General features: G+C 39.0%; 1 protein-coding gene across 8 annotated transcripts in view; it reads left to right on the plus strand.

Annotated features, from left to right (window-relative positions):
* Positions 1-27,440, plus strand: part of Flo1 (flotillin-1) — a 235,098-nt gene that overhangs the window by 84,865 nt on the left and 122,793 nt on the right. For all 8 annotated transcript variants that reach the window (XM_071663590.1, XM_071663594.1, XM_071663589.1 and 5 more), the window contains one exon: positions 10,570-10,689. In XM_071663590.1, coding sequence (XP_071519691.1) covers positions 10,570-10,689 — 120 coding nt within the window. The remainder of the gene's footprint in view (positions 1-10,569; positions 10,690-27,440) is intronic.

Below are 27,440 nucleotides of genomic sequence, written 5' to 3' on the forward strand. Positions count from 1 at the left end.
GCATGAAAAATACTCCTTATGATATGGGTTTAAAGGAAATCTATTTTTCTAAGAAAAATGCCAAAAATTCAGGGCATTTTTTAGCTCAAAAAACTTTTTGTTTCAAAAGTGAAATTTAACATATTGAAACACTTCCATACATGAAATAATCATGGAAAATATATCATAATGCTCCAAGATACTGATATATTCTCAGTAAAGATGATGCTAATTATCAAATATTTTAAAATTGGCTTCAATTAACAGCTTAATCAAGGGTCATAAAGACAACCTAATGATATTTTCATGACATAACATCTTTAGATTAAGCATGAAAACTACTCCTTATAATGTGGGTTTAAAGAAAATTTAATTTTCTATGAAAAATACCAAAAATTGCAGGTAATAGTTCAGGGTTTATTTTAGCTCAAAAAAATTTTTGTTTCAAAATAGAAACATAACATATTGAAACACTTCTATACTTGAAATAATCATTGAAATTATATCATAATGCTCCAAGATACTCATACATTCCCAGTAAAGACGATGAGAATCATGAAATAGTTTGAAACTTTAATTAACAGCATAATTAAAGGTCATAAAGACAACCTAGCAATATTTTCATGACATATTTAGATTTAGCATGAAAAATACTCCTTATGATATGGGTTTAAAGAAAATCTATTTTTCTGAGAAAAATACCAAAAATTGCAGGTAATAGTTCAGGGCATTTTTTAGCTCAAAAAACATTTTGTTTCAAAAGTTAGTTAGCGAGGTAGCGTTAAGAACAGAGGACTGGGGCTTTGAGGGAATATCCTCACCTGGCCCCCTTCTCTCTTCCTTCTTTTGGAAAATTAAAGAAAAAAAACGAGAGGAGAGGATTTCCATCTTCCCGCTCCCTCCCCTTTTAGTCGCCTTCTACGACATGCAGGGAATACATGGGAAGTATTCTTTCTCCCCTATATATATATATATATATATATATATATATATATTTTTTTTTTTTTTTTTTTTTTTTTTTATACTTTGTCGCTGTCTCCCGCGTTTGCGAGGTAGCGCAAGGAAACAGACGAAAGAAATGGCCCAACCCCCCCCCCCATACACATGTACATACACACGTCCACACACGCAAATATACATACCTACACAGCTTTCCATGGTTTACCCCAGACGCTTCACATGCCTTGATTCAATCCACTGACAGCACGTCAACCCCTGTATACCACATGACTCCAATTCACTCTATTCCTTGCCCTCCTTTCACCCTCCTGCATGTTCAGGCCCCGATCACACAAAATCTTTTTCACTCCATCTTTCCACCTCCAATTTGGTCTCCCTCTTCTCCTCGTTCCCTCCACCTCCGACACATATATCCTCTTGGTCAATCTCTCCTCACTCATTCTCTCCAGGTGCCCAAACCATTTCAAAACACCCTCTTCTGCTCTCTCAACCACGCTCTTTTTATTTCCACACATCTCTCTTACCCTTACGTTACTTACTCGATCAAACCACCTCACACCACACATTGTCCTCAAACATCTCATTTCCAGCACATCCATCCTCCTGCGCACATCTCTATCCATAGCCCACGCCTCGCAACCATACAACATTGTTGGAACCACTATTCCCTCAAACATACCCATTTTTGCTTTCCGAGATAATGTTCTCGACTTCCACACATTTTTCAAGGCTCCCAAAATTTTCGCCCCCTCCCCCACCCTATGATCCACTTCCGCTTCCATGGTTCCATCCGCTGACAGATCCACTCCCAGATATCTAAAACACTTCACTTCCTCCAGTTTTTCCCCATTCAAACTCACCTCCCAATTGACTTGACCCTCACCCCTACTGTACCTAATAACCTTGCTCTTATTCACATTTACTCTCAACTTTCTTCTTCCACACACTTTACCAAACTCAGTCACCAGCTTCTGCAGTTTCTCACGTGAATCAGCCACCAGCGCTGTATCATCAGCGAACAACAACTGACTCACTTCCCAAGCTCTCTCATCCCCAACAGACTTCATACTTGCCCCTCTTTCCAGGACTCTTGCATTTACCTCCCTTACAACCCCATCCATAAACAAATTAAACAACCATGGAGACATCACACACCCCTGCCGCAAACCTACATTCACTGAGAACCAATCACTTTCCTCTCTTCCTACACGTACACATGCCTTACATCCTCGATAAAAACTTTTCACTGCTTCTAACAACTTGCCTCCAACACCATATATTCTTAATACCTTCCACAGAGCATCTCTATCAACTCTATCATATGCCTTCTCCAGATCCATAAATGCTACATACAAATCCATTTGCTTTTCTAAGTATTTCTCACATACATTCTTCAAAGCAAACACCTGATCCACACATCCTCTACCACTTCTGAAACCGCACTGCTCTTCCCCAATCTGATGCTCTGTACATGTCTTCACCCTCTCAATCAATACCCTCCCATATAATTTACCAGGAATACTCAACAAACTTATACCTCTGTAATTTGAGCACTCACTCTTATCCCCTTTGCCTTTGTACAATGGCACTATGCACGCATTCCGCCAATCCTCAGGCACCTCACCATGAGTCATACATACATTAAATAACCTTACCAACCAGTCAACAATACAGTCACCCCCTTTTTTAATAAATTCCACTGCAATACCATCCAAACCTGCTGCCTTGCCGGCTTTCATCTTCCGCAAAGCTTTTACTACCTCTTCTCTGTTTACCAAATCATTTTCCCTAACCCTCTCACTTTGCACACCACCTCGACCAAAACACCCTATATCTGCCACTCTGTCATCAGACACATTCAACAAACCTTCAAAATACTCATTCCATCTCCTTCTCACATCACCGCTACTTGTTATCACCTCCCCATTTACGCCCTTCACTGAAGTTCCTATTTGCTCCCTTGTCTTACGCACCCTATTTACCTCCTTCCAGAACATCTTTTTATTCTCCCTAAAATTTACTGATAGTCTCTCACCCCAACTCTCATTTGCCCTTTTTTTCACCTCTTGCACCTTTCTCTTGACCTCCTGTCTCTTTCTTTTATACTTCTCCCACTCAATTGCATTTTTTCCCTGCAAAAATCGTCCAAATGCCTCTCTCTTCTCTTTCACTAATACTCTTACTTCTTCATCCCACCACTCACTACCCTTTCTAAACAGCCCACCTCCCACTCTTCTCATGCCACAAGCATCTTTTGCGCAATCCATCACTGATTCCCTAAATACATCCCATTCCTCCCCCACTCCCCTTACTTCCATTGTCTATATATAGGCATGTGTACGTGTAGGAAGAGAGGAAAGTGATTGTTTCTCAGTGAATGTAGGTTTGCGGCAGGGGTGTGTGATGTCTCCATGGTTTTTTAATTTGTTTATGGTTGGGGTTGTTAGGGAGGTGAATTCAAGAGTTTTGGAAAGAGGGGCAAGTATGAAGTCTGTTGTGGATGAGAGAGCTTGGGAAGTGAGTCAGTTGTTGTTCGCTGATGATACAGCGCTGGTGGCTGATTCATGTGAGAAACTGCAGAAGCTGGTGACTGAGTTTGGTAAAGTGTGTGAAAAAAGAAAGTTTAGAGTAAATGTGAGTAAGAGCAAGGTTATTAGGTACAGTAGGGTTGAGGGTCAAGTCAGTTGGGAGGTAAGTTTGAATGGAGAAAAACTGGAGGAAGTAAAGTGTTTTAGATATCTGGGAGTGGATCTGGCAGCGGATGGAACCATGGAAGTGGAAGTGGATCATAGGGTGGGGGAGGGGGCCAAAATCCTGGGAGCCTTGAAGAATGTGTGGAAGTCGAGAACATTATCTCGGAAAGCAAAAATGGGTATGTTTGAAGGAATAGTCGTTCCAACAATGTTGTATGGTTGCGAGGTGTGGGCTATGGATAGATTTGTGCGCAGGAGGATGGATATGCTGGAAATGAGATTTTTGAGGACAATGTGTGGTGTGAGGTGGTTTGATCGAGTAACGTAAGGGTAAGAGAGATGTGTGGAAATAAAAAGAGCGTGGTTGAGAGAGCAGAAGAGGGTGTTTTGAAATGGTTTGGGCACATGGAGAGAATGAGTGAGGAAAGATTGACCAAGAGGATGTATGTGTCGGAGGTGGAGGGAACGAGGAGAAGTGGGAGACCAAATTGGAGGTGGAAAGATGGAGTGAAAAAGATTTTGTGTGATCGGGGCCTGAACATGCAGGAGGGTGAATGGAGGGCAAGGAATAGAGTGAATTGGATCGATGTGGTATACCGGGGTTGACGTGCTGTCAGTGGATTGAATCAGGGCATGTGAAGCGTCTGGGGTAAACCATGGAAAGCTGTGTAGGTATGTATATTTGCATGTGTGGACGTGTATATATATACATGTGTATGGGGATGGGTTGGGCCATTTCTTTCGTCTGTTTCCTTGCGCTACCTCGCAAACGCGGGAGACAGCGACAAAGTAAAAAAAAAATATATATATATATTTATTTATATATATATATATATATATATATATATATATATATATATATATATATGTATATATATATATATATATATATATATATATATATATATATATATATATACATATATATATATATATATATATATATATATATATATATATATATATATATATATATATATATGTATATATATATATATCTTTTCTTTTCTTTCAATCTATTCGCCATTTCCCGCGTTAGCGAGGTAGCGTTAAGAACAGAGAACTGGCCCTTTGAGGGAATATCCTCACCTGGCCTCGTTCTCTGTTCCATCTTTTGGAAAATTAAAAAAAAATAATGAGGGGGAGGATTTCCAGCCCCCTGCTCCCTCCCCTTTTAGTCGCCTTCTACGACACTCAGGGAATACGTTGGAAGCATTCTTTCTCCCCTATCCCTATATATATATATATATATATATATATATATCCCTGAGGGATATATATGTCTAAATGTGTATGGATGTAACCAAGATGTGAAAAAAGGAGAGATAGGTAGTATGTTTGAGGAAAGGAACCTGGATGTTTTGGCTCTTAGTGAAACGAAGCTCAAGGGTAAAGGGGAAGAGTGGTTTGGGAATGTCTTGGGAGTAAAGTCAGGGGTTAGTGAGAGGACAAGAGTAAGGGAAGGAGTAGCATTACTCCTGAAACAGGAGTTGTGGGAGTATGTGATAGAATGTAAGAAAGTAAATTCTCAATTAATATGGGTAAAACTGAAAGTTGACGGAGAGAGATGGGTGATTATTGGTGCATATGCACCTAGGCATGAGAAGAAAGATCATGAGAGGCAAGTGTTTTGGGAGAAGCTGAATGAGTGTGTTAGTGGTTTTGATGCACGAGACCGGGTTATAGTGATGGGTGATTTGAATGCAAAGGTGAGTAATGTGGCAGTTGAGGGAATAATTGGTATACATGGGGTGTTCAGTGTTGTAAATGGAAATGGTGAAGAGCTTGTAGATTTATTTGCTGAAAAAGGACTGGTGATTGGGAATACCTGGTTTAGAAAGTGAGATATACATAAGTATACGTATGTAAGTAGGAGAGATGGCCAGAGAGCGTTATTGGATTACGTGATAATTGACAGGCGCACGAAAGAGAGACTTTTGGATGTTGTGCTGAGAGGTGAAACTGAAGGGATGTCTGATCATTATCTTGTGGAGGCTAAGGTGAAGATTTGTATGGGTTTTCAGAAAAGAAGAGTGAATGTTGGGGTGAAGAGGGTGGTGAGAGTAAGTGAGCTTGGGAAGGAGACTTGTGTGAGGAAGTACCAGGAGAGACTGAGTACAGACTGGAAAAAGGTGAGAACAATGGAAGTAAGGGGAGTGGGGGTTGGAATGGGATGTATTTAGGGAATCAGTGATGGATTGCGCAAAAGATGCTTGTGGCATGAGAAGAGTGGGAGGTGGGTTGATTAGAAAGGGTAGTGAGTGGTGGGATGAAGAAGTAAGATTATTAGTGAAAGAGAAGAGAGAGGCATTTGGACGATTTTTGCAGGGAAAAAATGCAATTGAGTGGGAGATGTATAAAAGAAAGAGACAGGAGGTCAAGAGAAAGGTGCAAGAGGTGAAAAAGAGGGCAAATGAGAGTTGGGATGAGAGAGTATCATTAAATTTTAGGGAGAATAAAAAGATGTTCTGGAAGGAGGTAAATAAAGTGCGTAAGACAAGGGAGCAAATGGGAACTTCAGTGAAGGGCGCAAACGGGGAGGTGATAACAAGTAGTGGTGATGTGAGAAGGAGATGGAGTGAGTATTTTGAAGGTTTGTTGAATGTGTTTGATGATAGAGTGGCAGATATAGGGTGTTTTGGTCGAGGTGGTGTGCAAAGTGAGAGGGTTAGGGAAAATGATTTGGTAAACAGAGAAGAGGTAGTAAAAGCTTTGCGGAAGATGAAAGCCGGCAAGGCAGCAGGTTTGGATGGCATTGCAGTGGAATTTATTAAAAAAGGGGGTGACTGTATTATTGACTGGTTGGTAAGGTTATTTAATGTATGTATGACTCATGGTGAGGTGCCTGAGGATTGGCAAAATGCGTGCATAGTGCCATTGTACAAAGGCAAAAGGGGATAAGAGTGAGTGCTCAAATTACAGAGGTATAAGTTTGTTGAGTATTCCTGGAAAATTATATGGGAGGGTATTGATTGAGAGGGTGAAGGCATGTACAGAGCATCAGATTGGGGAAGAGCAGTGTGGTTTCAGAAGTGGTAGAGGATGTGTGGATCAGGTGTTTGCTTTGAAGAATGTATGTGAGAAATACTTAGAAAAGCAAATGGATTTGTATGTAGCATTTATGGATCTGGAGAAGGCATATGATAGAGTTGATAGAGATGCTCTGTGGAAGGTATTCAGAATATATGGTGTGGGAGGCAAGTTGTTAGAAGCAGTGAAAAGTTTTTATCGAGGATGTAAGGCATGTGTACGTGTAGGAAGAGAGGAAAGTGATTGGTTCTCAGTGAATGTAGGTTTGCGGCAGGGGTGTGTGATGTCTCCATGGTTGTTTAATTTGTTTATGGATGGGGTTGTTAGGGAGGTAAATGCAAGAGTTTTGGAAAGAGGGGCAAGTATGAAGTCTGTTGGGGATGAGAGAGCTTGGGAAGTGAGTCAGTTGTTGTTCGCTGATGATACAGCGCTGGTGGCTGATTCATGTGAGAAACTGCAGAAGCTGGTGACTGAGTTTGGTAAAGTGTGTGAAAGAAGAAAGTTAAGAGAAAATGTGAATAAGAGCAAGGTTATTAGGTACAGTAGGGTTGAGGGTCAAGTCAATTGGGAGGTAAGTGTGAATGGAGAAAAACTGGAGGAAGTAAAGTGTTTTAGATATCTGGGAGTGGATCTGGCAGCGGATGGAACCATGGAAGCGGAAGTGGATCATAGGGTGGGGGAGGGGGCGAAAATCCTGGGAGCCTTGAAGAATGTGTGGAAGTCGAGAACATTATCTCGGAAAGCAAAAATGGGTATGTTTGAAGGAATAGTGGTTCCAACAATATTGTATGGTTGCGAGGCGTGGGCTATGGATAGAGTTGTGCGCAGGAGGATGGATGTGCTGGAAATGAGATGTTTGAGGACAATGTGTGGTGTGAGGTGGTTTGATCGAGTAAGTAACGTAAGGGTAAGAGAGATGTGTGGAAATAAAAAGAGCGTGGTTGAGAGAGCAGAAGAGGGTGTTTTGAAATGGTTTGGGCACATGGAGAGAATGAGTGAGGAAAGATTGACCAAGAGGATATATGTGTCGGAGGTGGAGGGAACGAGGAGAAGTGGGCGACCAAATTGGAGGTAGAAAGATGGAGTGAAAAAGATTTTGTGTGATCGGGGCCTGAACATGCAGGAGGGTGAAAGGAGGGCAAGGAATAGAGTGAATTGGATCAATGTGGTATACCAGGGTTGACGTGCTGTTAGTGGATTGAATCAGGGCATGTGAAGCATCTGGGGTAAACCATGGAAAGCTGTGTAGGTATGTATATTTGCATGTGTGGACGTGTATATATATACATGTGTATGGGGGTGGGTTGGGCCATTTCTTTCGTCTGTTTCCTTGCGCTACCTCGCAAACGCGGGAGACAGCGACAAAGCAAAAAAAAAAAAAATATATCCCTGAGGGGCAAGTATGCACTCTATTGTGAGTGAGAGGGCTTGGGAAGTGAGTAAGTTGTTGTTTGCTGATGTTACAGCACTGATGGCTGATTCGGGTGAGAAACTGCAGAAGTTGGTGACTGTGTTTGGTTAAGTGTGTGAAAGAAGAAAGCTGAGAGTAAATATGAATAAGAACAAGGTTTTTAGGTTCAGTAGGGTTAAGGGACAAGTAAATTGTGAGATAAGTTTGAATGGAGAAAAACTGGAGGAAGTGAAGTGTTTTAGATATCTGGAACTATGGAAGCGGAAGTGAGTCACAGGATGGGGGAGGGGGCGAAGGTACTGGGAGCAATGAAGAATGTGTGGAAGGGGAGAATTTTATCTCAAAGAGCAAAAATTGGTATGTTTGAAGGAATAATGGCTCCAACAGTGTTATATGGTTGCGAGGCATGGGCTATAGATAGGGTTGTGCTGAGGAAGGTGGATGTTTTGGCAATGAAATGTTTGAGGACAGTATGTGGTGTGAGGTGGTTTGATCAAGTAATTAATGAAAGGGTAAGAGAGATGTGTGGTAATAAAAAGAGTGTGGTTGAGAGAGCAGAAGAGGGTGTATTGAAATGGTTTGGTCACATGGAGAGAATGAGTGAGGAAAGATTGACAAAGAGGATATATGTGTCAGAGATAGAGGGAACGAGAAGTGGGAGACCAAATTGGAGGTGGAAGGATGGAGTGAAAAAGATTTTGAGCGATCGTGACCTGAACATACAGGAGGGTGAAAGGCGTGCAAGGAATAGAGTGAATTGGATCAGTGTGGTATACCAGTGTCAACACGCTGTCAGTGACTTGAACTAGGGCATGTGAAGCATCTGGGGTAAACCATGGAAAGTTTTGTGGGGCCTGGATGTGGAAAGAGAGCTGTGGTTTTGGTGCTTTACACATGACAGCTAGAGACCGAGTGTGAACAAATGTAGCCATAGAGGGAATATCCTCACTTAGCCCCATTCTCTGTTCCCTCTTTTGGAAAATTAAAAACAGTAGGGTAGGATTTCCAGCCCCATGCTCCCTCCCCATTTAGTCGCCTTCTACAACATGCAGGGAATATGTGGGAAGTATTCTTTCTACGCTATCCCAGGGGTATATGTATATATATGCGTATGTGAGTGGATGTGTCTTTCTTCGTCTCTTCTGTTTCCTGGTGCTACCTCACTGACACAGGAAACAGCTAACAAGTATAAAAAAAAGGAATATATAAAGTCAAGACAGAAAAGGTAAAGTTAGAAATAAGTAAAAGGAAAATGTTATGTGAATGATAATGTACCACTTGAGAATGCATGGCAGGTATTCTATATCAGGAATATTGCTTGAGAAAGGAAACAACAGTTGGAGACAGTATTTTATGATAAACATTGTTTCTCTAAAAGATTACATTATGTAATTATATATCTGAATTCTCCTCATAGTTACAAAGGACTGGTAAAGTGTACATATACTTGCATATCATTCATATATATTTCAATTTTCATAGAGTGTGACCAAGTGAATCCTTCCACACTTCTGATGGGGTTTCATGATTATTCACATGGCTTGATTGTTTCATCAGTTGAGACTTGCATCTCCATGTACCCTCTACTCAGAAATGATGCCTGTACTACACACAGTCAGTCTTTGTTGTACAGGTTCAAATGTATGAGACTTCACCCTTCACAATTTACATACTCGATATGTCCACCTGATTTTAGACGTCTCCTTTACATATACCTTGAACTTGATAATGTTAGACCTTTGCCAGACATTGTACATGGCCATACAATTGTAAGCAAACATTCATTCATATTTAATGTTTTGATAAGTTTCTGCTGTACACTCACATAACAGCGAATGAAAATGTTTATTAAAAGTTACATGCACACCACACACTATAACTGTTATTACACACAATTTTGTTAGAACTAGACTTATGCCTGAATAACCCAAGTAGATGCAAGGTAATGAGGTTGAGACACAGAGATTCAAGATCAGTGTGAAGACAATCTAGAAGAGAGCAAGCTACAGAGACCCGTATTTGAAAGGGACTTAGGAACTTGTTCTTTACCTAATCTGTCAATAGAACTCACACCAGGACCATAATGACTGGTTGTCTACCTGCCCAGTGGATGAGAACAGCTAGGCCCACTTTCCAATGTATTATATAAACCTTCCTTTTTATTCAAGCCCAACATTTATTCCCACTGAACCAATATCTGTTGCATTATATATTCCTTTTTTTTCTTTTTTCGTGTGTGTGTGTGTGTGTGTGATACGCATGATTTTTTTCATATAGATCCCCATATTTAGATGCTTATAGTGACAAGGGTAATTTTGAAGTGTCAGAATTGTTGTAACTTAACATTTACCTTTTTTAACAAGAAAACATGTAATGGGAAATCACTTGACAAGGAATAAGTAACTTTTTGAATACTTGATTAATGTTTGTGCATTTATTATGATAATCCATGCCTTAGTGCTTTGTATACTTAATCTCTGTATTTACTCTCAACAGGAGATCTACAAAGACCGTAAAAAATTCAATCAGAATGTTTTTGAAGTTGCATCCAGTGACCTGATAAATATGGGTATTACTGTGTTGTCATACACTCTCAAAGACATCCATGATGATGAGGTGAGTAAATAGATTATGCATTGATAGACATCTATATTAACATTTTGCTCTAGTGAATTCTCTTTGATGATTGAAGTCTTCATTATATATGGTAATTGTTAGTGTTTTTTCTCTTCTTAGATTACTTGTGATTTAGATTTAAATCTGATCACAAAGATATGAAAAGTATTTAATTCACATTATACTTCAATCTATAGTATGTTCTTTTTTCTGAGGAGATGCTTGAAAGACAGTAATCATTGATGTTTCAACCAAAGTTAGAAAGTTACTGGTCTTTATTATAAGAAGTTTAAACTAAGATATTTTGTATTTTTTTGAAAGTTTAGTGCCAGTGTGACCACACAGAGAAATGAATCAGTAGAAGATCAAGGAATAGATTGATCAGCTAGTTATTGATCAGAGGAGACAGATGAGTTTTTACTCACAGTTAGTTCTTGCATCATTGAAGTTTAAGCTAAATTACTTTTTAATTTTTTTTGAAAGTTTAGTGGAATTTGCCAAGCGAAGAGAAATGAGATAGTTTTAGGTAAAGGAAGAGGGTTATCAATTTGGCCTTCAACAGAGGAAGCAGGAGTAGGTGCAGCTGTTATTGCTGCTAACACCACAGACTTTGGTAGTAGAAAACTGCAAATTATTTGTTATCCCAGAAAGGTCTGATGCAGTTGCATATTCTCATATTTATTATATTATTTAGAAAAGGGCTTTGATGGTATGAACATTCTAGTTTGTATCTTTATAATACAGACAGCATTAGAAATCAAATTCATCCTCATTTTGTTCTAGGGAGATATAATCTGAATGATTGAATAATATATCTCATGATGGAGAAAAGGAGATTGATTATAGGTCGTATGTTGGCATGTGAGAAATGGTAGTCATGACAAGTTGCTGAGTGAAAAAAGAGGTGGCTAATGCCTTGCATAAGATGATATATGGCAAAGTGTCTGGAGTGGATGGGATTACAGTTGAATATTTCAAAAAAGGGAGTGGGTGTTCTTGACTGGTTATTCAGGATTTTCAGTGTATAAGTGGCTCAAGTCGAGGTGGCAGATGATTGGCAGAATCCCATTAGAATACCATCATATGAAGGCAAAGAGGACAAAAATGAATGTTTGAATTACAGAGGTATGTTTGTTCGTATAACAGGCAAGTTGTATAGGAGAGCGATTATTGAGAGGGTTGTTGTATGCGCAGAGCATCAGATTAGTGGGAGAAATTTTTAAAGAGGCATGAGAATTTGTTTGTGGGATTTATGGAACTAGAGAAAGTGTATGATAGTGATGCTTTATGGAAGACATTCCATGAATATGGTGTGGGAGGATAACCTAATTGAAGAAGTGAGGAGTGTTTATGAGAAGGGTAAAGCATGTGTTAATGTTGAAAAAGAAAATGATCATTTGATTCCAGGTGAAAGTGGGTCTGTAAGAAAAGAAAATGATTGATCGATTCCTGATGGAAGTGGGTTTGTGACAGGATTGTTTGATGTCATCATGGCTGTTTAATGTTGATTGATGAATGAAGGGACGAAGGTTCTGGGCACATTATGGAATGTATGGAAAGTTACTGTTTGTGAAGGCAAAGATGGGTATATTTGATGGTATAGTAATCCTATGGTGTAGCAATCTTAACATTGTTGTATGGATGCGAGGCATGGGCATTAGACTGAAAGGTATGGAAGAGGGTGGATGTGATGGAACTTAAATGGTTAAGGAGAAAATGTAGTGTGAGGAGGTTTCATTGGATAAAAAATGATAGCGTAAGAGAGAGGTGTGGTAGTAAGAAGCCTGTGTATAATAGCTCTAAAGGGGCTAAAAAACAGATGTGTTTTTAAGAGGAGTATGTATGTTAGGGCTGAAGAGGGTGTGAGGGAATGCACCAGGAGAGGCTAACCAAAAGGGCATTTACATCAGAAGTGGTGGGAGCAAGAAGGGGAAACCATGTACATAATGGAAAAATGTTTTAATTGATTGGAGCCCAAGCAAACAAGTAGGTGTGAGTTGTGCATGGGATAGAGTGAACTGGAGCGAATTAGTATACATGCTGTTAAATGGGCTGAACTGGAGAATGTAAAATGGTCAAGGGAAACCATGGAAAGGTCTCATGATTTTGGGGAGGGGGAGTTCTGGTTTTGGTACATTGTTCTTGTTAGCAAGAGAGCAGATGTGATTAAAGGAGGCCATTCTTCATCTGTTTATTATGCTAATTGCAATGCGGGAAATCTGAACTAGTATTAGAAACTTTGCATTTTCCTGGAAAGTTTGATGGTTTAATGGCTGTGTTCTGAGCAGAGAGAAATGAGATAGTATATGATCTAGGAGGAGGATAATCAGTTAGCCATTGATCAAAGGAAGCGGTAGATACAGCTGATATTGCACTAACAGCACAGACTTTGAAAGTAGAGAACTGCAAACTATTTGTTAGTTCAGAAAGGTCTGATGCAGTTGCACTTTCTAATATTTTTTACATATTTTACACAGGTGCTTCAATTGCCTGGAACATTCTAGTTTATACTTTTAGATCATATATAGCATTAGAGTTCAAATTCATTTTCATTTATGTTGACCTAGGAAGAAAGATTTTAAATTATTAAGAACTTGGAGGAAGTGGAGTGCTTTAGTTACCTGGGAGTTGATTTGGCAATGGTTGGAACCTTGTGAGCTGAGAGAGAGACCAAGTTGGAGCTAAAAGGAAGGAGTAAAAAGATTTTGAATAATTAGGGCCTGAACATGCAGAAGGGGGGAGGCATGATGAGATAGAGTTGGAACAATTTGTATTATACTGAGGTTGACATGCTGTCAGTGGACTGAACCAGGGCATGTGAAGTGACCAGGATAAACCATGGAAAGGCATGTGGGGCTTAGTTGTGGATAAGGAGCTATGGTTTCCATGCATTACACAAGACAGCTAGAGAAGGATGTCAGCAGATGTATCCTTTCTACATCAGTTCCTTGCTAAAGCAGAAAATGGCAATCAAGCATTTTCTAATATTTGTTTGCTGTTTCTCTCATTAGCAAGGTTGTGAATGCCAGGAACAGATGAAGAAATGCCACACCTGCTCACATCCATTCTCTAGCTGTCATGTTTAATGCATTGAAACCACAGCTCCCTATCCATAACCAGGCCCCACAGACTTTTAAACGGTTAATCCTGGATGCTTCTCACAAATTAGTTCGGTCCATTGACAGCATAGTTTCAATTTATTTTACCCCATCATGTTTTTCACCTTTCTGCATGTTCAGGCTCCAGTCATTCAAAATCTTTTTCACTTCATCCTTCCATCTCCAGTCTCATCTTCCCATTCTCCTTGTTCCCTCCACTTTTGATGTGTTTATTCTCTTTGTCAACCTTTCCTCACTCATTCTCTCCATATGTCCAGGCCATTTTGATACACCCTTTTCTGTTTTCTCAGCCACATTTTTTTATTACAGCTTATTTCTCTTACTCTTCATTGCTTACTAGATCAAGCCACCTCACACCACATATTGTCCTCAACATTTCACTTCCAACACATCCACCTTCCTCACCACCTTATCTATAGTCCATTCTTCACATCCATATAATATTGTTGGGACAAATATTTCTTCAAACCTATCCATTTTTGCCCTCCGAGATAATGTTCTCTCTTTTCACATATTCTTCAATGCTCCCAGAACCTTCACCCTTCCCCATCCTGTGACTCACTTCCATTCTCCACTTGCTGCCATGTTCCCTCCCAGATATCTAAAACACTTCACTTCCTTCAATTTGTCTCCATTCAAACTCACACCCCCTACTAACTTGTCCCTCATCCTGCTTAACATAACTTCGCTTTTATTTATATTTACTCACAACTTTTTCCCTTCACACTCCCAAACTCAGTCACCAGCTTCTGCAGTTTGTCACTCAAATCTACCACCAATACTGTATCATCAGCAAAAAACAACTAGCTCACTTCTGGGCCCTTTCATCCCTCACAGACTGCATACTTGCCCCTCTATCCAAGATTTTCACGTTTACCTCCATCACCACCCCATTCTTGAATAAATTAAATAAGCATGGTGACATCATACACCCTGCTGCAGACCAGCCATCACTTAGAATCATTCAGTCTTCTCTCTTACTCTTACACAAGCCTTACACCTTTGATAAAAACTTCTCCACTCCTCTAACAGCTTTCCCCCCACATCTAATATTCTTAAGACTCCAAAAAGCATCTCTATAAACAGAAACAGCATTGCTACCCCCTGCTTCAGCAAGGTAGCGCCAGGATAACAGACAAAAAAGGCCTCATTCATTCACACTTAAGTCTCTAGCTGTCATGCATATTACACCAAAAGCACAGCTCCCTATCCACATCCAGGTGCCACAGACCTTTCCATGGTTTACCCCAGATTTAACCATTCCCTCGTTCAATCCATTGACAGCACATCGACCCCAGTATACCACATTGTTCCAGTTCACTCTATTCCTTGCACGCCTGTTACCCTTCTGCATGTTCAGGCCCTGATTGCTGAAAATCTTTTTCACTCCATCCTTCCGCCTCCAATGTGGTCTCCTGCTTTTCCTTGCTCCCCCCACCTCTGACACATGTATCCTCTTTGTCTATCTTTCCTCACTCAATCTCTCCATATATCCAGACAATTTCAACACACCCCCTTCTGCTCTCTCAACCACAGTCTTTTGTATTACCACACATCTCTCTAACCATTTCATTACTTAATCAAACCACCTCACACCACACATTGTCCTCAAACATTTAATTTCCAACACATCCAACTTCCTCCGTACAACCCTATCTATAGCCTGTGCCTTGCAACTGTATAATATTGGAACTACTTTTCCTTCAAACATACCCATTTTTGCTCTGAGGGAACATTCTCTCTTTTCACACATTCTTCATCGCTCCCAGAACCTTTGAAGAATGTATGAAAGAAATACTTAGAACAAGAAAGTGACATGCATGACATTTAGCATTTGGAGAAAGTGTGTGATTGGATTGAAAGAGATGCCTCATGGAAGGGGCCAAGGATATAAAGGGAAAATTAATACTACCAGTTGTAGCATGGAGTTTTCAGTGGAAGAGAAAGCATATTTGTGAGTAAGAGAAGAGGATGAGTGGCACATTAAAGATGTGTGATATCACCATGCTTTTTTTAGATCTCCATGGACATGATGATGAGCAAAGTACATGCTAGGGTCATAGAACATGGATTGAAAATTTATTGTATATTGGAGATAGGGGACATGGGAGGCGAATGAGTTGCTGTTTGTCCAATGTAGCCTGACTTTTTAGGATCATTTACAGCTCCTGCTCGGTGCATTCTCACATTACTTCGTTAAATCAGTTTCATCTGTTTACTGTCTGCATTTTTGCAGGCAAAATTATCTCTCATGTCACTCTTAGAGAAGCTGGAAAGAACTTTCTTGTGAACCACGAACTAAATCATAATTATATGTGATTTAGAAAAACTTTTAAGAATATTTGCATATCAGTGGTTTGCCTGCAATTAAATGCAAGATATTTAAATATTCTGTGTGCACATGGCTTTCACAAAGAAGCAGATTAGGGGCCTCATTTAATTTTCCCTCCTTCGCTGGTTTGTTTTACAAGCAGAAGATATCTTTTGAATACTGAGGATGAAGACCTTCCAGCATCCCATCTAACCATTAGCTGTGCACTATTTCCTACCTGTAGCTAACCACAGTTCCATGGTAGCCACAATTTGCTCCTTTCATGCCCACTAAGGATAGTCTGCCACAGTGATTACATCACCAACCAGCTCACTTCAGGGGACTGATCTTCCTGGCAGCATGAAATACTCATGGATCACACATAACCGGTTGAAGGTGACTGAAAGGGTTGGAAGCAGGGGCTGGAAATCCTCTCCTTCAGTCTTCACTTTTCCAAAAGAAGGAGCAGAGTAGGGGGTGAAGTGGGGATTTTCCCTTTTAAGGCTCAGTCCTCTGTTCTTGACGTTACCTCACTAATGTGGGAAATGTTGAATTGCATGAAAAAAATCCGTGATGGGAATTGTTTAGTTTTGAGACTATAAGCAAAAACATTCCACCAGTATTTACCAAACATCTGAACAATAGGAAACTGTAAAATATATGGAACGCACCATATTGTGAACATCAGGCATAGATTCTATTTTTAAGGCAGAACAAGAACCAGAGGGAAGGGGAAGGTGAAAATTTTTCCAGTTCACTGTCTTATCACAATTAATGGTGAGTTCTCATTAAATCTTAATTGGATTGAAATTTGCAGATGTTAATTGGTGATAAAGAGTTCATGGGCCACGCTGTTGCATTTGTAGAGTTGTTCCTTATTTCATAGCCTTATGCAACCCACTTTCATGGACCCTAACTTCACTTTATTGAAGTTGGCACTTATGGTGGGTTTGTTGAATGAAGCTGTTAGACAGTAATCCACATCATTCTGAGTAGTGCTGTACACTGTCTGTAAATTAAGGTCCTCTTGAAATGTTCAGACCAGCCAAAACTTGCATTAGAATTTTCATTGGTATACGACCTAGCATCTTTACAGTATTTCCTTGTGAAAGAGATGCTAATCCTTCTTTAGAGTTGTTGCTCTATTGAGATGAATTCTTTGGTTTTTATCTTCATCCAAATAAGTTGGCAGTTTTTCATTTTCTTCATCAGATTATTAAAGTGCTTCAGTCTCATAGCTGTTAGATAGTCACAGGTCTTTTATTTATGAACTTTGACACTTCAACATTTCAACACAAAGTCATTCTTACTAGAAATTTAAAGACAGCCATTTATGTATGGACTTATGAATTTTTTAAGTCTGTTAATCTAGGTGATACAGCTCCCCTTTGCAGCTGGCATCAGGGTGGCAGATATGTCATTATTCAATGTAATACTGTTTTCACCATTTTTTATGTTTATTTCCTTCAGAATCACTTTTGTGACATCAGTAAAATTAAGTTGCTGTATTTATCATCACTTTCATTCATTCCTTTTAGCTTTTATGGTTCATTATAGCAACTGTTTGTATTGATACACAACTGTGGGATCACTTCTGTTCATAGTATTCTCTTTCGTTCCATTCAGGTTTTGTTATCATTTCTTCCACTCCTTTTATGCATGGCAAGTTCTTTCTGACTTTATTGCTAATTAGATCATAAGTGCATTCCTCCATGTTCACAGCATTACATTTTATTACATTACATTTTGAGGTAATGTTTTCAAGTGAGTGAAGATAGGTCTCAATCAGTTTCTCCTCAAAATATTTCCTTACTAGTCAGTAGTTACTTCGACAAGTGGGCATATCTAATGTTGATAGAGTTCTGAGTTTGAGTCAGAATTCTCAGCCTCCCATGTCAAGAAAAATGTTATGAACCACTCCAGTTTAATTTACAACATTTCCCTGTAAAGTTGTAAACCATAGACATCATGGAGCCTAGACTCAAAAATGAATCAAACAGAAAAAGAGTGAGTTGAGATTTTCCTAGCTAACGTAAATTCAAAAGAGCAGATTCAGTTGACCACCTTTGATACCCAAGACTTGGCAGTTCATGGTGATGCCCATTGGTATGTTCTAAAACCTTCAGATTAAGAGAATTGGAAGGTGCCAGTTTAGACCTTTGAGTTTAGAACTCCATTCAAGAAGTACATTTTATGTCTATCTGTCTATATCTCCGATGCCTCTTACCCCTGGAACTCTTTCAAGGAGGTGGCCACAGCAATATTGAACTAGTGTAAACTCCATTGCTGCTTCTTAGCCTTTAGTGTCTCACCCTTAGCTGGCCACTGGCAGAGAGCATCTTTGATGCAGTATTTGCAAGGGCTTCTACCGAATGTTCTCACTGACTTGTTGTATCTAATGTGTCTACATAATGTTCCAGCTTACTAATGCTCCCATGTAATCTTCCTACCTACTGCTTCTATTTAAAGTTTCTGCTCATGCCTAAATGTTCCTACCTACTACTTCTATCTATTGCTCATACTATTTTGCCAAAATGCAGGACTAGTGCATGGTGTTCACTGCAGGAAAATCTTTAATTACAAAGAATGAGCTGTGTGAGTTAATTCTTGTCGGATGTTATCTGTAAACAAGGAGAGATTGTATGTTTGTGGATAGGATGCCAGTGGTTCACATTTGGGTGAGGCAGAAAGAAATTTTATGATAAACTGTAGAAGTCCTGCTTAATTCCCAGATGAGTTCAGGCGCATATCTCCCTTGGTCTCCTAAGGAACATATCTCTGGACTTTGCTTCTTCTCTGTTGGCAGTGCTGCCCCAAATGTTGGGGTCTAGATTTTTGTTTTGGAGCCCTATGTAAAAACATGATTGAGGTCATGGACCAAAAACGTTACTTTCTGGGTAAACAGACTTATTCCTGAAGTAATTTGAGATCTTTCAAAAATACTTACCTGGGAAAGATTTGAAATTGTATTTTGACAGGCAGAGATTTTCCAAACCTTCACTGCAAGCCCCAGATTCTTCTTAGATGGTCTGTGTTTATACTCCAAACCAAGGGTAAGGCCTTTATTCTTTAAAGGGTCATGAACAAACAAGGAATTATTGACTCCTTTATTTTTTTCTACTAGAATACTCTGAATAATGGTGCTGAATTTTAACTGATAAGTAGAGGGTCGTAGAATCTCCTTCCTCTCCTAGATTTAAAGAGAAAATAAAGCTTTACTACCAGCCTTTATGTCTCCAGATTTCAATGTGGAGCAGTTGTAACAGGTGCTCCATTTTTTGGTTGAAATTTTTCTGTTGGGTGCATCCATTTTTATCCCAACAATTTTTTTGGAAAACCTCCCTCACAGACAAAAAGAAACAGATGACCATATTGCCAGAAACTTCTCAGTTATATCATACTCCTTGGTTGATATTTAAGGATTATTTTAGATCACCTCAACCTTTTTTTAGGAACACATTCTAAAAGCTTTGAATTATGTTACTTATGGATTTTTTCTTTAGTGCATTTTAGGCAGAGGTTTTAAGAACACTTTGGAAATGACTGTTTCACTGCATTCATCCTGTTCGAGACATAATGCACATCTGAAAAAACTTTCAGTCCTCCCTTAAATTGGTGATCTTTTAGGCTATTATTGTGGTAAACCTCTTGAATATTCTTCTTGAGAAGACTGGTTGCTTCACTGCTGCAGCACAAGTGGAACCTTTCAAAAGTCCTAGGTATTTGACAATTTAAACGTTTTCTGGTAGTTAGCTCGTCAACTTCTTGTGTAATGCAAGAGATATTTTTTTTTTTTTGACACCTTATGGGATAAGGTAAAACCAGACCCCAGCTTCCTCGCTAAGTAAGAAACTATCAAGTCTGTTGATCGCCCTTATCATCATCCCCTCGTGGGAGACTACTTCAAGAGATTAGGACTTTTTAGTCAGTAAAATCTGTTAGTGCAATACACACTGTTTATTCAAAAGCAATCTTCTTGATGGCAACATTTTGAAAAAAGCAAACCATTGGTTCTTGTCATCAGTTCAAAGAGGATTTCTTGAAGAGATGCACTTTTTGCCAAGTAAAATTTCTTAGTCTTTTGGAAATTAGATTTTTTAAAAGTAAATATATATGTCCTCCCAGGAACCTGTAATTTCTTTTTGAAATGGGAGTGTTTCAGAGAATCATCTGTATGTCTGAAACTCATCATACTGACTCGACATGGTCTTTTTGTTATAACCCATGGTGTGAGGATGGTTCCCTTCTCCAGACATGGTGGATCTACCCTGCATGGTACAGGATTCCTTCCTCAGGAGAGTTGGTTTCCATTGTGCCTATGGAACACCTTTAGAAGGCATTTATTTCTACATTTCATTTTCCTGCCAAATAATCTTTTGTTAAAGCCCTCCTTCATCATGTAGATATTCTCTCATTGCTTGCAGGATGAACCATTAGAGAAGAGAGATGTACATTTTGAAGTTTGAAATCCTTTTCTTTTTGAAGTGGTGTTACCCTAAGTAATATTCCAGTAGTTTACTCTGCCCTGCTGTCTCTTATGAAAAATCTTTTTCTTCACCAGTGGTTACCAATTTTAGGTCGATACATACTATCTGTAAATTTTGAGCTGTGGGGCGGATCAGTTCCCTGGAGTGAGCGAGTTGGTAACTTCTTCACTATAGTGGATTCAGATTGGTCAAAGATGGGCTTGAACTGAGTGAGCTACTGCAACCACGGGACAGTGGTTAGCCATGGATGAGGAACACTCACACTACATCCTGGTTTGAGAGGGTGTTAGAAAATCCTAACCCTTTAGATATCCAAGAGATATCTTATTACTTACAGGATGATATTTAAGAGAGAAAAGGTTTTTCAAATTCCCAACTTGTAGTTTTAGACAACTTTTGGTTCGTGTAATCTATCAGCAAGTTTTCCACTACCAAAGTGAATTCTCTTAATGTTGCAGTTATTGATTTATTAGTTGAGAAGCACTTAGTATGGGTAGACTTGAAAAATATGTATGTGAAGAAAAGAAAGATAAGCCATTAACGTGACCAAACATAGTAGTCACTCACATATGTAGATTACTTGTTGAATTGCAGGAGAAAGCTGAAAAAATTTTGCACAGGTGCTGATACAGTGTAGAATTCCGTAAAGATAAAAGGCCATGGTTTTAGCATTACTTATTGCCACAGTGTAAATTATACTTTTTCAATTTAGTTCATACTCAACAGCACTTTAGCTGTTTAAAATGAGATTCCTTTTTTTTTTTTTCTAGTCTTTGGGAAGAAATTTTTTTGTATTAAACAAAATTAATAGGTGATTGGGATGTTTTAAAACAAGTTATTTATTTTGTGACAAATGCATACCATATAAGATATGATTTTTGATGTATTCTTTTTTGTGCATTGTCTAGTATGCACTCTGTCAAGAATTTTTCTTTAGGGCTTTATTTTAATGCTTTAGTTTTCAATATCACATTATATTATTAGGTTTACTGTGTTTCAGTTTTAGAAAGAATATATACGTGTGTGTTTTATTGTTTGGTTTTAAAGTCTGTAGCACATGATACATTACACTTTTAGGTGTCACTGTATGTCTTGCATGGTTATAATGATTTTTGCTGTGTTATAAGGGAAGCTTTGTGCATAGATAAGGCATTTTTTTGCTGAACTTGTGCAGTTTAGTCATTTGATTAGAATTATTGATCTATGAATACTGAAGTGATTCCATTTGTGTGTGTGTGTTACCAGACTCCACCTGTATTTGGTTTCTTTACTGATAGTGGTGCAGACTCTGGAAAGGTGGTCATGGGTAATACTGGATGCTTTCTTAGAAAGAAGGTATGCGACTATTATATGTAATATTTATTTGTGCGAATATTATTTTTTTTCATACATATTCGCCATTTCCTGCATTAGCTAGGTACTATCAAGATAAGAGGACTGAGCCTTAGAGGAAACAATCTTTGATTGGTCACCGTCTCTGTTCCTTCTTTTGGAAAAGTAAAAACTAAATGGGAGGATTTCCAGTCCCCCACTCCCATCCTTTTTAGCTGCTTTCTACAACACGCAGGGAATACGTGAAAGGTATTCTTTCTCCCCTGTCCCCAGGGTAATATATATAAAGTCAGGGGTTGGTGAGATGACAAGAGCTAAGGAAAGAGTAGCACTACTCCTGAAGTTGGAGTTGTAGGAATGCGTGATAGAGTTTAAGGAAGTAAATTCTAGATTGATATGGGTAGAACTGAAAGTAGATGGAGAGAGATGGGTGATTATTGGTGCATATGCACTTGCTCATGAGAAGAAAGATCTTGAGAGGCAAGTGTTTTGGGAGCAGCTGAGTGACTGTGTCAACAGTTTTGGTGCATTAGACCAGGTGTTAGTGATGGGTGATTTAAATGCAAAGGTGAGTAATGTGGCAGTTAAGGGTATAAGTGGTGTGCATGGGGTAATCAGTGTTGTGAATGGAAATGGTGAAGAGCTTGTGGATTTGTGTACTGAAAAAAGACTGATGATTGGGAATACCTAGTATAAAAAGAGAGATATGCACAAGTATACATATGTGAGTAGGAGAGATGGTCAAAAGGCATTATTAGATTACATGTTAATTGATAGATGTGTTAGAGAGTGACTTTTGGATGTAAATGCACTGACTGGGGTAGGTGGCAGGATGTCTGATCGCTATCTTGTGGAGGTGAAGTTGAAGATTTGTAGAGGTTTTCAGATAAGAAGAGAATGTTGGGGAGATGAGAGTGGTGAGAGTAAGTGAGCTTGGAAAGGAGACTTCTGTTAAGAAAGACCAAGAGAGATAGAGTGTAGAAAGGCAAAAGGTGAGAGCAAATGATATGAGGGGAGTGGGTAAGGAATGGGATGTATTTAGGGAAGCAGTGATGGCATGTGCAAACGATGCATATGGTATGAGAAAGATGGGAGGTGGGGAGATTAGAGAGGGTAGTGAGTGGTGGAATGAAGTAAAGTTGTTAGTGAAAGAGGAAAGAGAAGTATTTGGATAATACTTGCAAGGAAGGAGTGCATATGACTAGGAGGTGTATAGGGAAAGCAGCAGGAAGTCAAGAGTAAGGTGCAGGAGTTGAAAAAGAGAGCAAATGAGAGTTGGGTATTGGGGTGAGAGAGTGTAATGAAAATTTTGGGTGAATAAAAGGATGTTTTAGAGGAAGTAAACAAGGTGTGTAAGACAAGAGAAACATATATACATTTTTTTTTTTATTTTTTTTTTTTTTTGCCGCTGTCTCCCGCGTTTGCAAGGTAGCGCAAGGAAACAGACGAAAGAAATGGCCCAACCCATCCCCATACACATGTATATACATATGTCCACACACGCAAATATACATACCTACACATCTTTCCATGGTTTACCCCAGACACTTCACATGCCCTGATTCAATCCACTGACAGCACGTCAACCCCGGTATACTACATCGATCCAATTCACTCTATTCCTTGCCCTCCTTTCACCCTCCTGCATGTTCAGGCCCCGATCACACAAAATCTTTTTCACTCCATCTTTCCACCTCCAATTTGGTCTCCCACTTCTCCTCGTTCCCTCCACCTCCGACACATATATCCTCTTGGTCAATCTTTCCTCACTCATTCTCTCCATGTGCCCAAACCATTACAAAACACCCTCTTCTGCTCTCTCAACCACGCTCTTTTTATTTCCACACATCTCTCTTACCCTTACGTTACTTACTCGATCAAACCACCTCACACCACACATTGTCCTCAAACATCTCATTTCCAGCACATCCATCCTTCTGCGCACAACTTTATCCATAGGCCACGCCTCACAACCATACAACATTGTTGGAACCACTATTCCTTCAAACATACCCATTTTTGCTTTCCGAGATAATGTTCTCGACCTCCACACATTCTTCAAGGCTCCCAGAATTTTCGCCCCCTCCCCCACCCTATGATCCACTTCCGCTTCCATGGTTCCATCCGCTGCCAGATCCACTCCCAGATATCTAAAACACTTTACTTCCTCCAGTTTTTCTCCATTCAAACTTACCTCCCAATTGACTTGACCCTCAACCCTACTGTACCTAATAACCTTGCTCTTATTCACATTTACTCTTAACTTTCTTCTTTCACACACTTTACCAAACTCAGTCACCAGCTTCTGCAGTTTCTCACATGAATATATATATATTTTATTTATTATACTTTGTCGCTGTCTCCTGCATTAGCGAGGTAGTGCAAGAAAACAGATGAAAGAATGACCTAAGCCACACACATGCACATGTATATACGTACACGTCCACACATGTACATATACATACCTATAAATTTCAATGTATACCTAAATATACTTACACAGACATATACATATATACACATATACATATTTCATACTTGCTGCCTTTATTCATTCCCGTCGCCACCCCGCCACACATGAAATGACCACCCCGTCCCCGCACACACGCAAGGTAGCACTAGGAAAAGACAACAAAGGCCACATTTGTTCACACTCAGTCTCTAGCTGTCATGTATAATGCACCGAAACCACAGCTCCCTTTCCTCATCCAGGCCCCACAAAACGTTCCATGGTTTACCCCAGACGCTTCACATGCCCTGTTTCAATCCATTGACAGCACGTCGACCCCGGTATACCACATCATTCCAATTCTCTTTATTCCTTGCACGCCTTTCACCCTCCTGCATGTTCAGGCCCTGATCGCTCAAAATCTTTTTCACTCCATCCTTCCACCTCCAATTTGGTCTCCCACTTCTCATTCCCTCCACCTCTGACACATATATCCTCTTTGTCAATATTTCCTCACTCATTCTCTCCATGTGACCAAACCATTTCAATACACCCTCTTCTGCTCTCTCAACCACGCTCTTTTTATTACCACACAACTCTGTTTTCTTGCACTTCCTCACTAATGTGGGAGATAGCGACAAAGTATGATAATAAAAGAAAAGTACATATATATGTTTATTATGCTTAGCACCAGGAATGGATGAAGGCAGGCAGGTATGAATATGTACATGTGTATAGATGTATATGTCTGTGTATATGTATGTATATATATATGTATATATATGATGTGATTAGTACACGAAAGTGCGTGCAGTTGGGAACTTATCGTGTTTAATTTTCCCCGTAGACTCATAGGAATATATATATATATATATATATATATATATATATATATATATATATATATATATATGTATATATTTTTTTTTTTTTTTTTTTCAAACTATTCGCCATTTCCCGCGTTAGCGAGGTAGCGTTAAGAACAGAGAACTGGGCCACTGAGGGAATATCTTTATCTTTTTATTTATTGTTCCAGACCCCTTTCTAGGAAAGGATTCTGATGCATATATAGGTATCTGAATATATGTGTATTTGAACACACATAGGTAGAAGATCTTGAGCCCAAATTAGTGGTGTCCAGTTTTTTTCCTACATTTTTATTCCCATTATAGTTATTAAATGCTATTTGTATATGATATATGCAAATGTTTGAATTATGAAACATTTATAGCACACCTACATATGTGTTTTTATGTTTATTCATTTATGTTTTTTATACCTAATTGCTTCTTCTGCACAAATGGGGTAGCATCAGGAACAAACAAACAGTGCTATCACTTGCAGATGGCTACACATTAACCCTGTGTAATGTACTGACATCAGTACCGTCCATACACAGGCAAGCCCCACATGCTTCTCCATGTTGTACCTAGACCACTTCATATACCCTGGTTCAACTTATCTATTGTACTCATTCAAAATTCTTCCTTTTCTCCTCTTGTAGACTTAGGTAGAGTTTGGCGATTACATAGGAGAGCAAGTGTTTGGGATGGCATTGGGCACAGCTGAGGGTGAGGCAACAAGAGAGGTAGGAAGTAAGTCTAGAATTTCATACGTCATAGGAGCTGGTGTTGAAGTGCATAGAGATTCTTCAGAAAGTATCTCTGGCTAGGTTACATCATTTACAGATAACGGGTTTGGTGTATGGATTGGAGTCATGATTCCTGAATATTTAGAATGATGTGAAGCCTTCTTAAACATATTTTGATATGACAATTGCTTCATGAAGTTAGAATTCTCCTTGAATAGCTTCTATGAATATGTTACACAGTCATTATTTCTATCATGGGTTAGTTTGTTCTGCGAGCCTTGAGAGATTCTAACAGATCTCTAAGGGCGAAAAACCTCTTAACCCTCTGCCTTCTGGTGGGATGAATGCTTCTCATCTCTTGTTAAGCTCCTATTCAACGATAAAAGCTTTTGACTCTGCCTGAGTCCACTCTCTGACCAATTAACAATTACCACTTGGTGACTGATGTCATCCATCCCTGACTACCTATACCAACCTGCTGGAGCAGGATATTACCAGCCTTCCTGTTTATTCTCCTTACCTTCATCCTAACATGGATAAGGACCCTTGTCTAACTTTTTCTTGTAAGAGTTCTTGAATACTGTAGAGCAACATATGTTTACCTGATACTATTTATGGTGGTTTATATGTGCATTTTGCAGTTGCTCTGTGGCAGTTTCTTTTATGAATAACTTTTACACTGTGCTGTATTGCAAATTCTTGCATATACAAGCATGTAAACCTGTTGCATTCTAACCTCTGTAAACATTACTTGACATGAGTTCACTGCCTTTCCAATTTGGGTGTGTATGTGTGTTTTTGTTGACTCCCCACCCTATCAGTATCTTAGAACATGGTTACATATTTTCCATGATTATTTGAAGTATAGACCTGTTTGAATATGTTATCTTTCAATTTTGAGACAAAAAGTTTTTTAACCAAAAATATACCTGCAATTTTTGGTACTTTTCTCAGAAAAATAGATTTTCTGTAAAATCTCATTAAAGGAGTATTTTTCATGCTGAATGCAAATCTGTGGTTAAGATATCATTTGATCATCTTAAGACCTTTAATTCAGCTGTTAGATGAAGTCAATTTAAGAATATTATCTCATTTGCATCATCTTTACTGGGTATGTAGCAGTATATTAGAACATCGTTATATATTTTTCCAAGCTTATTTGAAGTATAGGAGTATTTGAATTTGTTTATCTTTCAATTTTGAAACAAAAGTTTTTTAGCTAAAATATACCCTCGACTATTAACATGCAATTTGTGGTACTTTTCGCAGAATGATAGATTTCCTAAAAAATCTCATTTTAAGGAGTATTTTTCATGCTGAATACAAATTTGTGGTTAAGATATCATTTAATTGTCTTTATTTATTTATTTATTTATCTTGCTTTGTCGCTGTCTCCCGCGTTTGCGAGGTAGCGCAAGGAAACAGACAAAAGAAATGGCCCAACCCACCCCCATACACATGT

Source organism: Panulirus ornatus, chromosome 7, assembly GCF_036320965.1.
Source record: "Panulirus ornatus isolate Po-2019 chromosome 7, ASM3632096v1, whole genome shotgun sequence".
In the NCBI taxonomy this organism is placed as follows: Eukaryota; Metazoa; Arthropoda; class Malacostraca; order Decapoda; family Palinuridae; genus Panulirus; species Panulirus ornatus.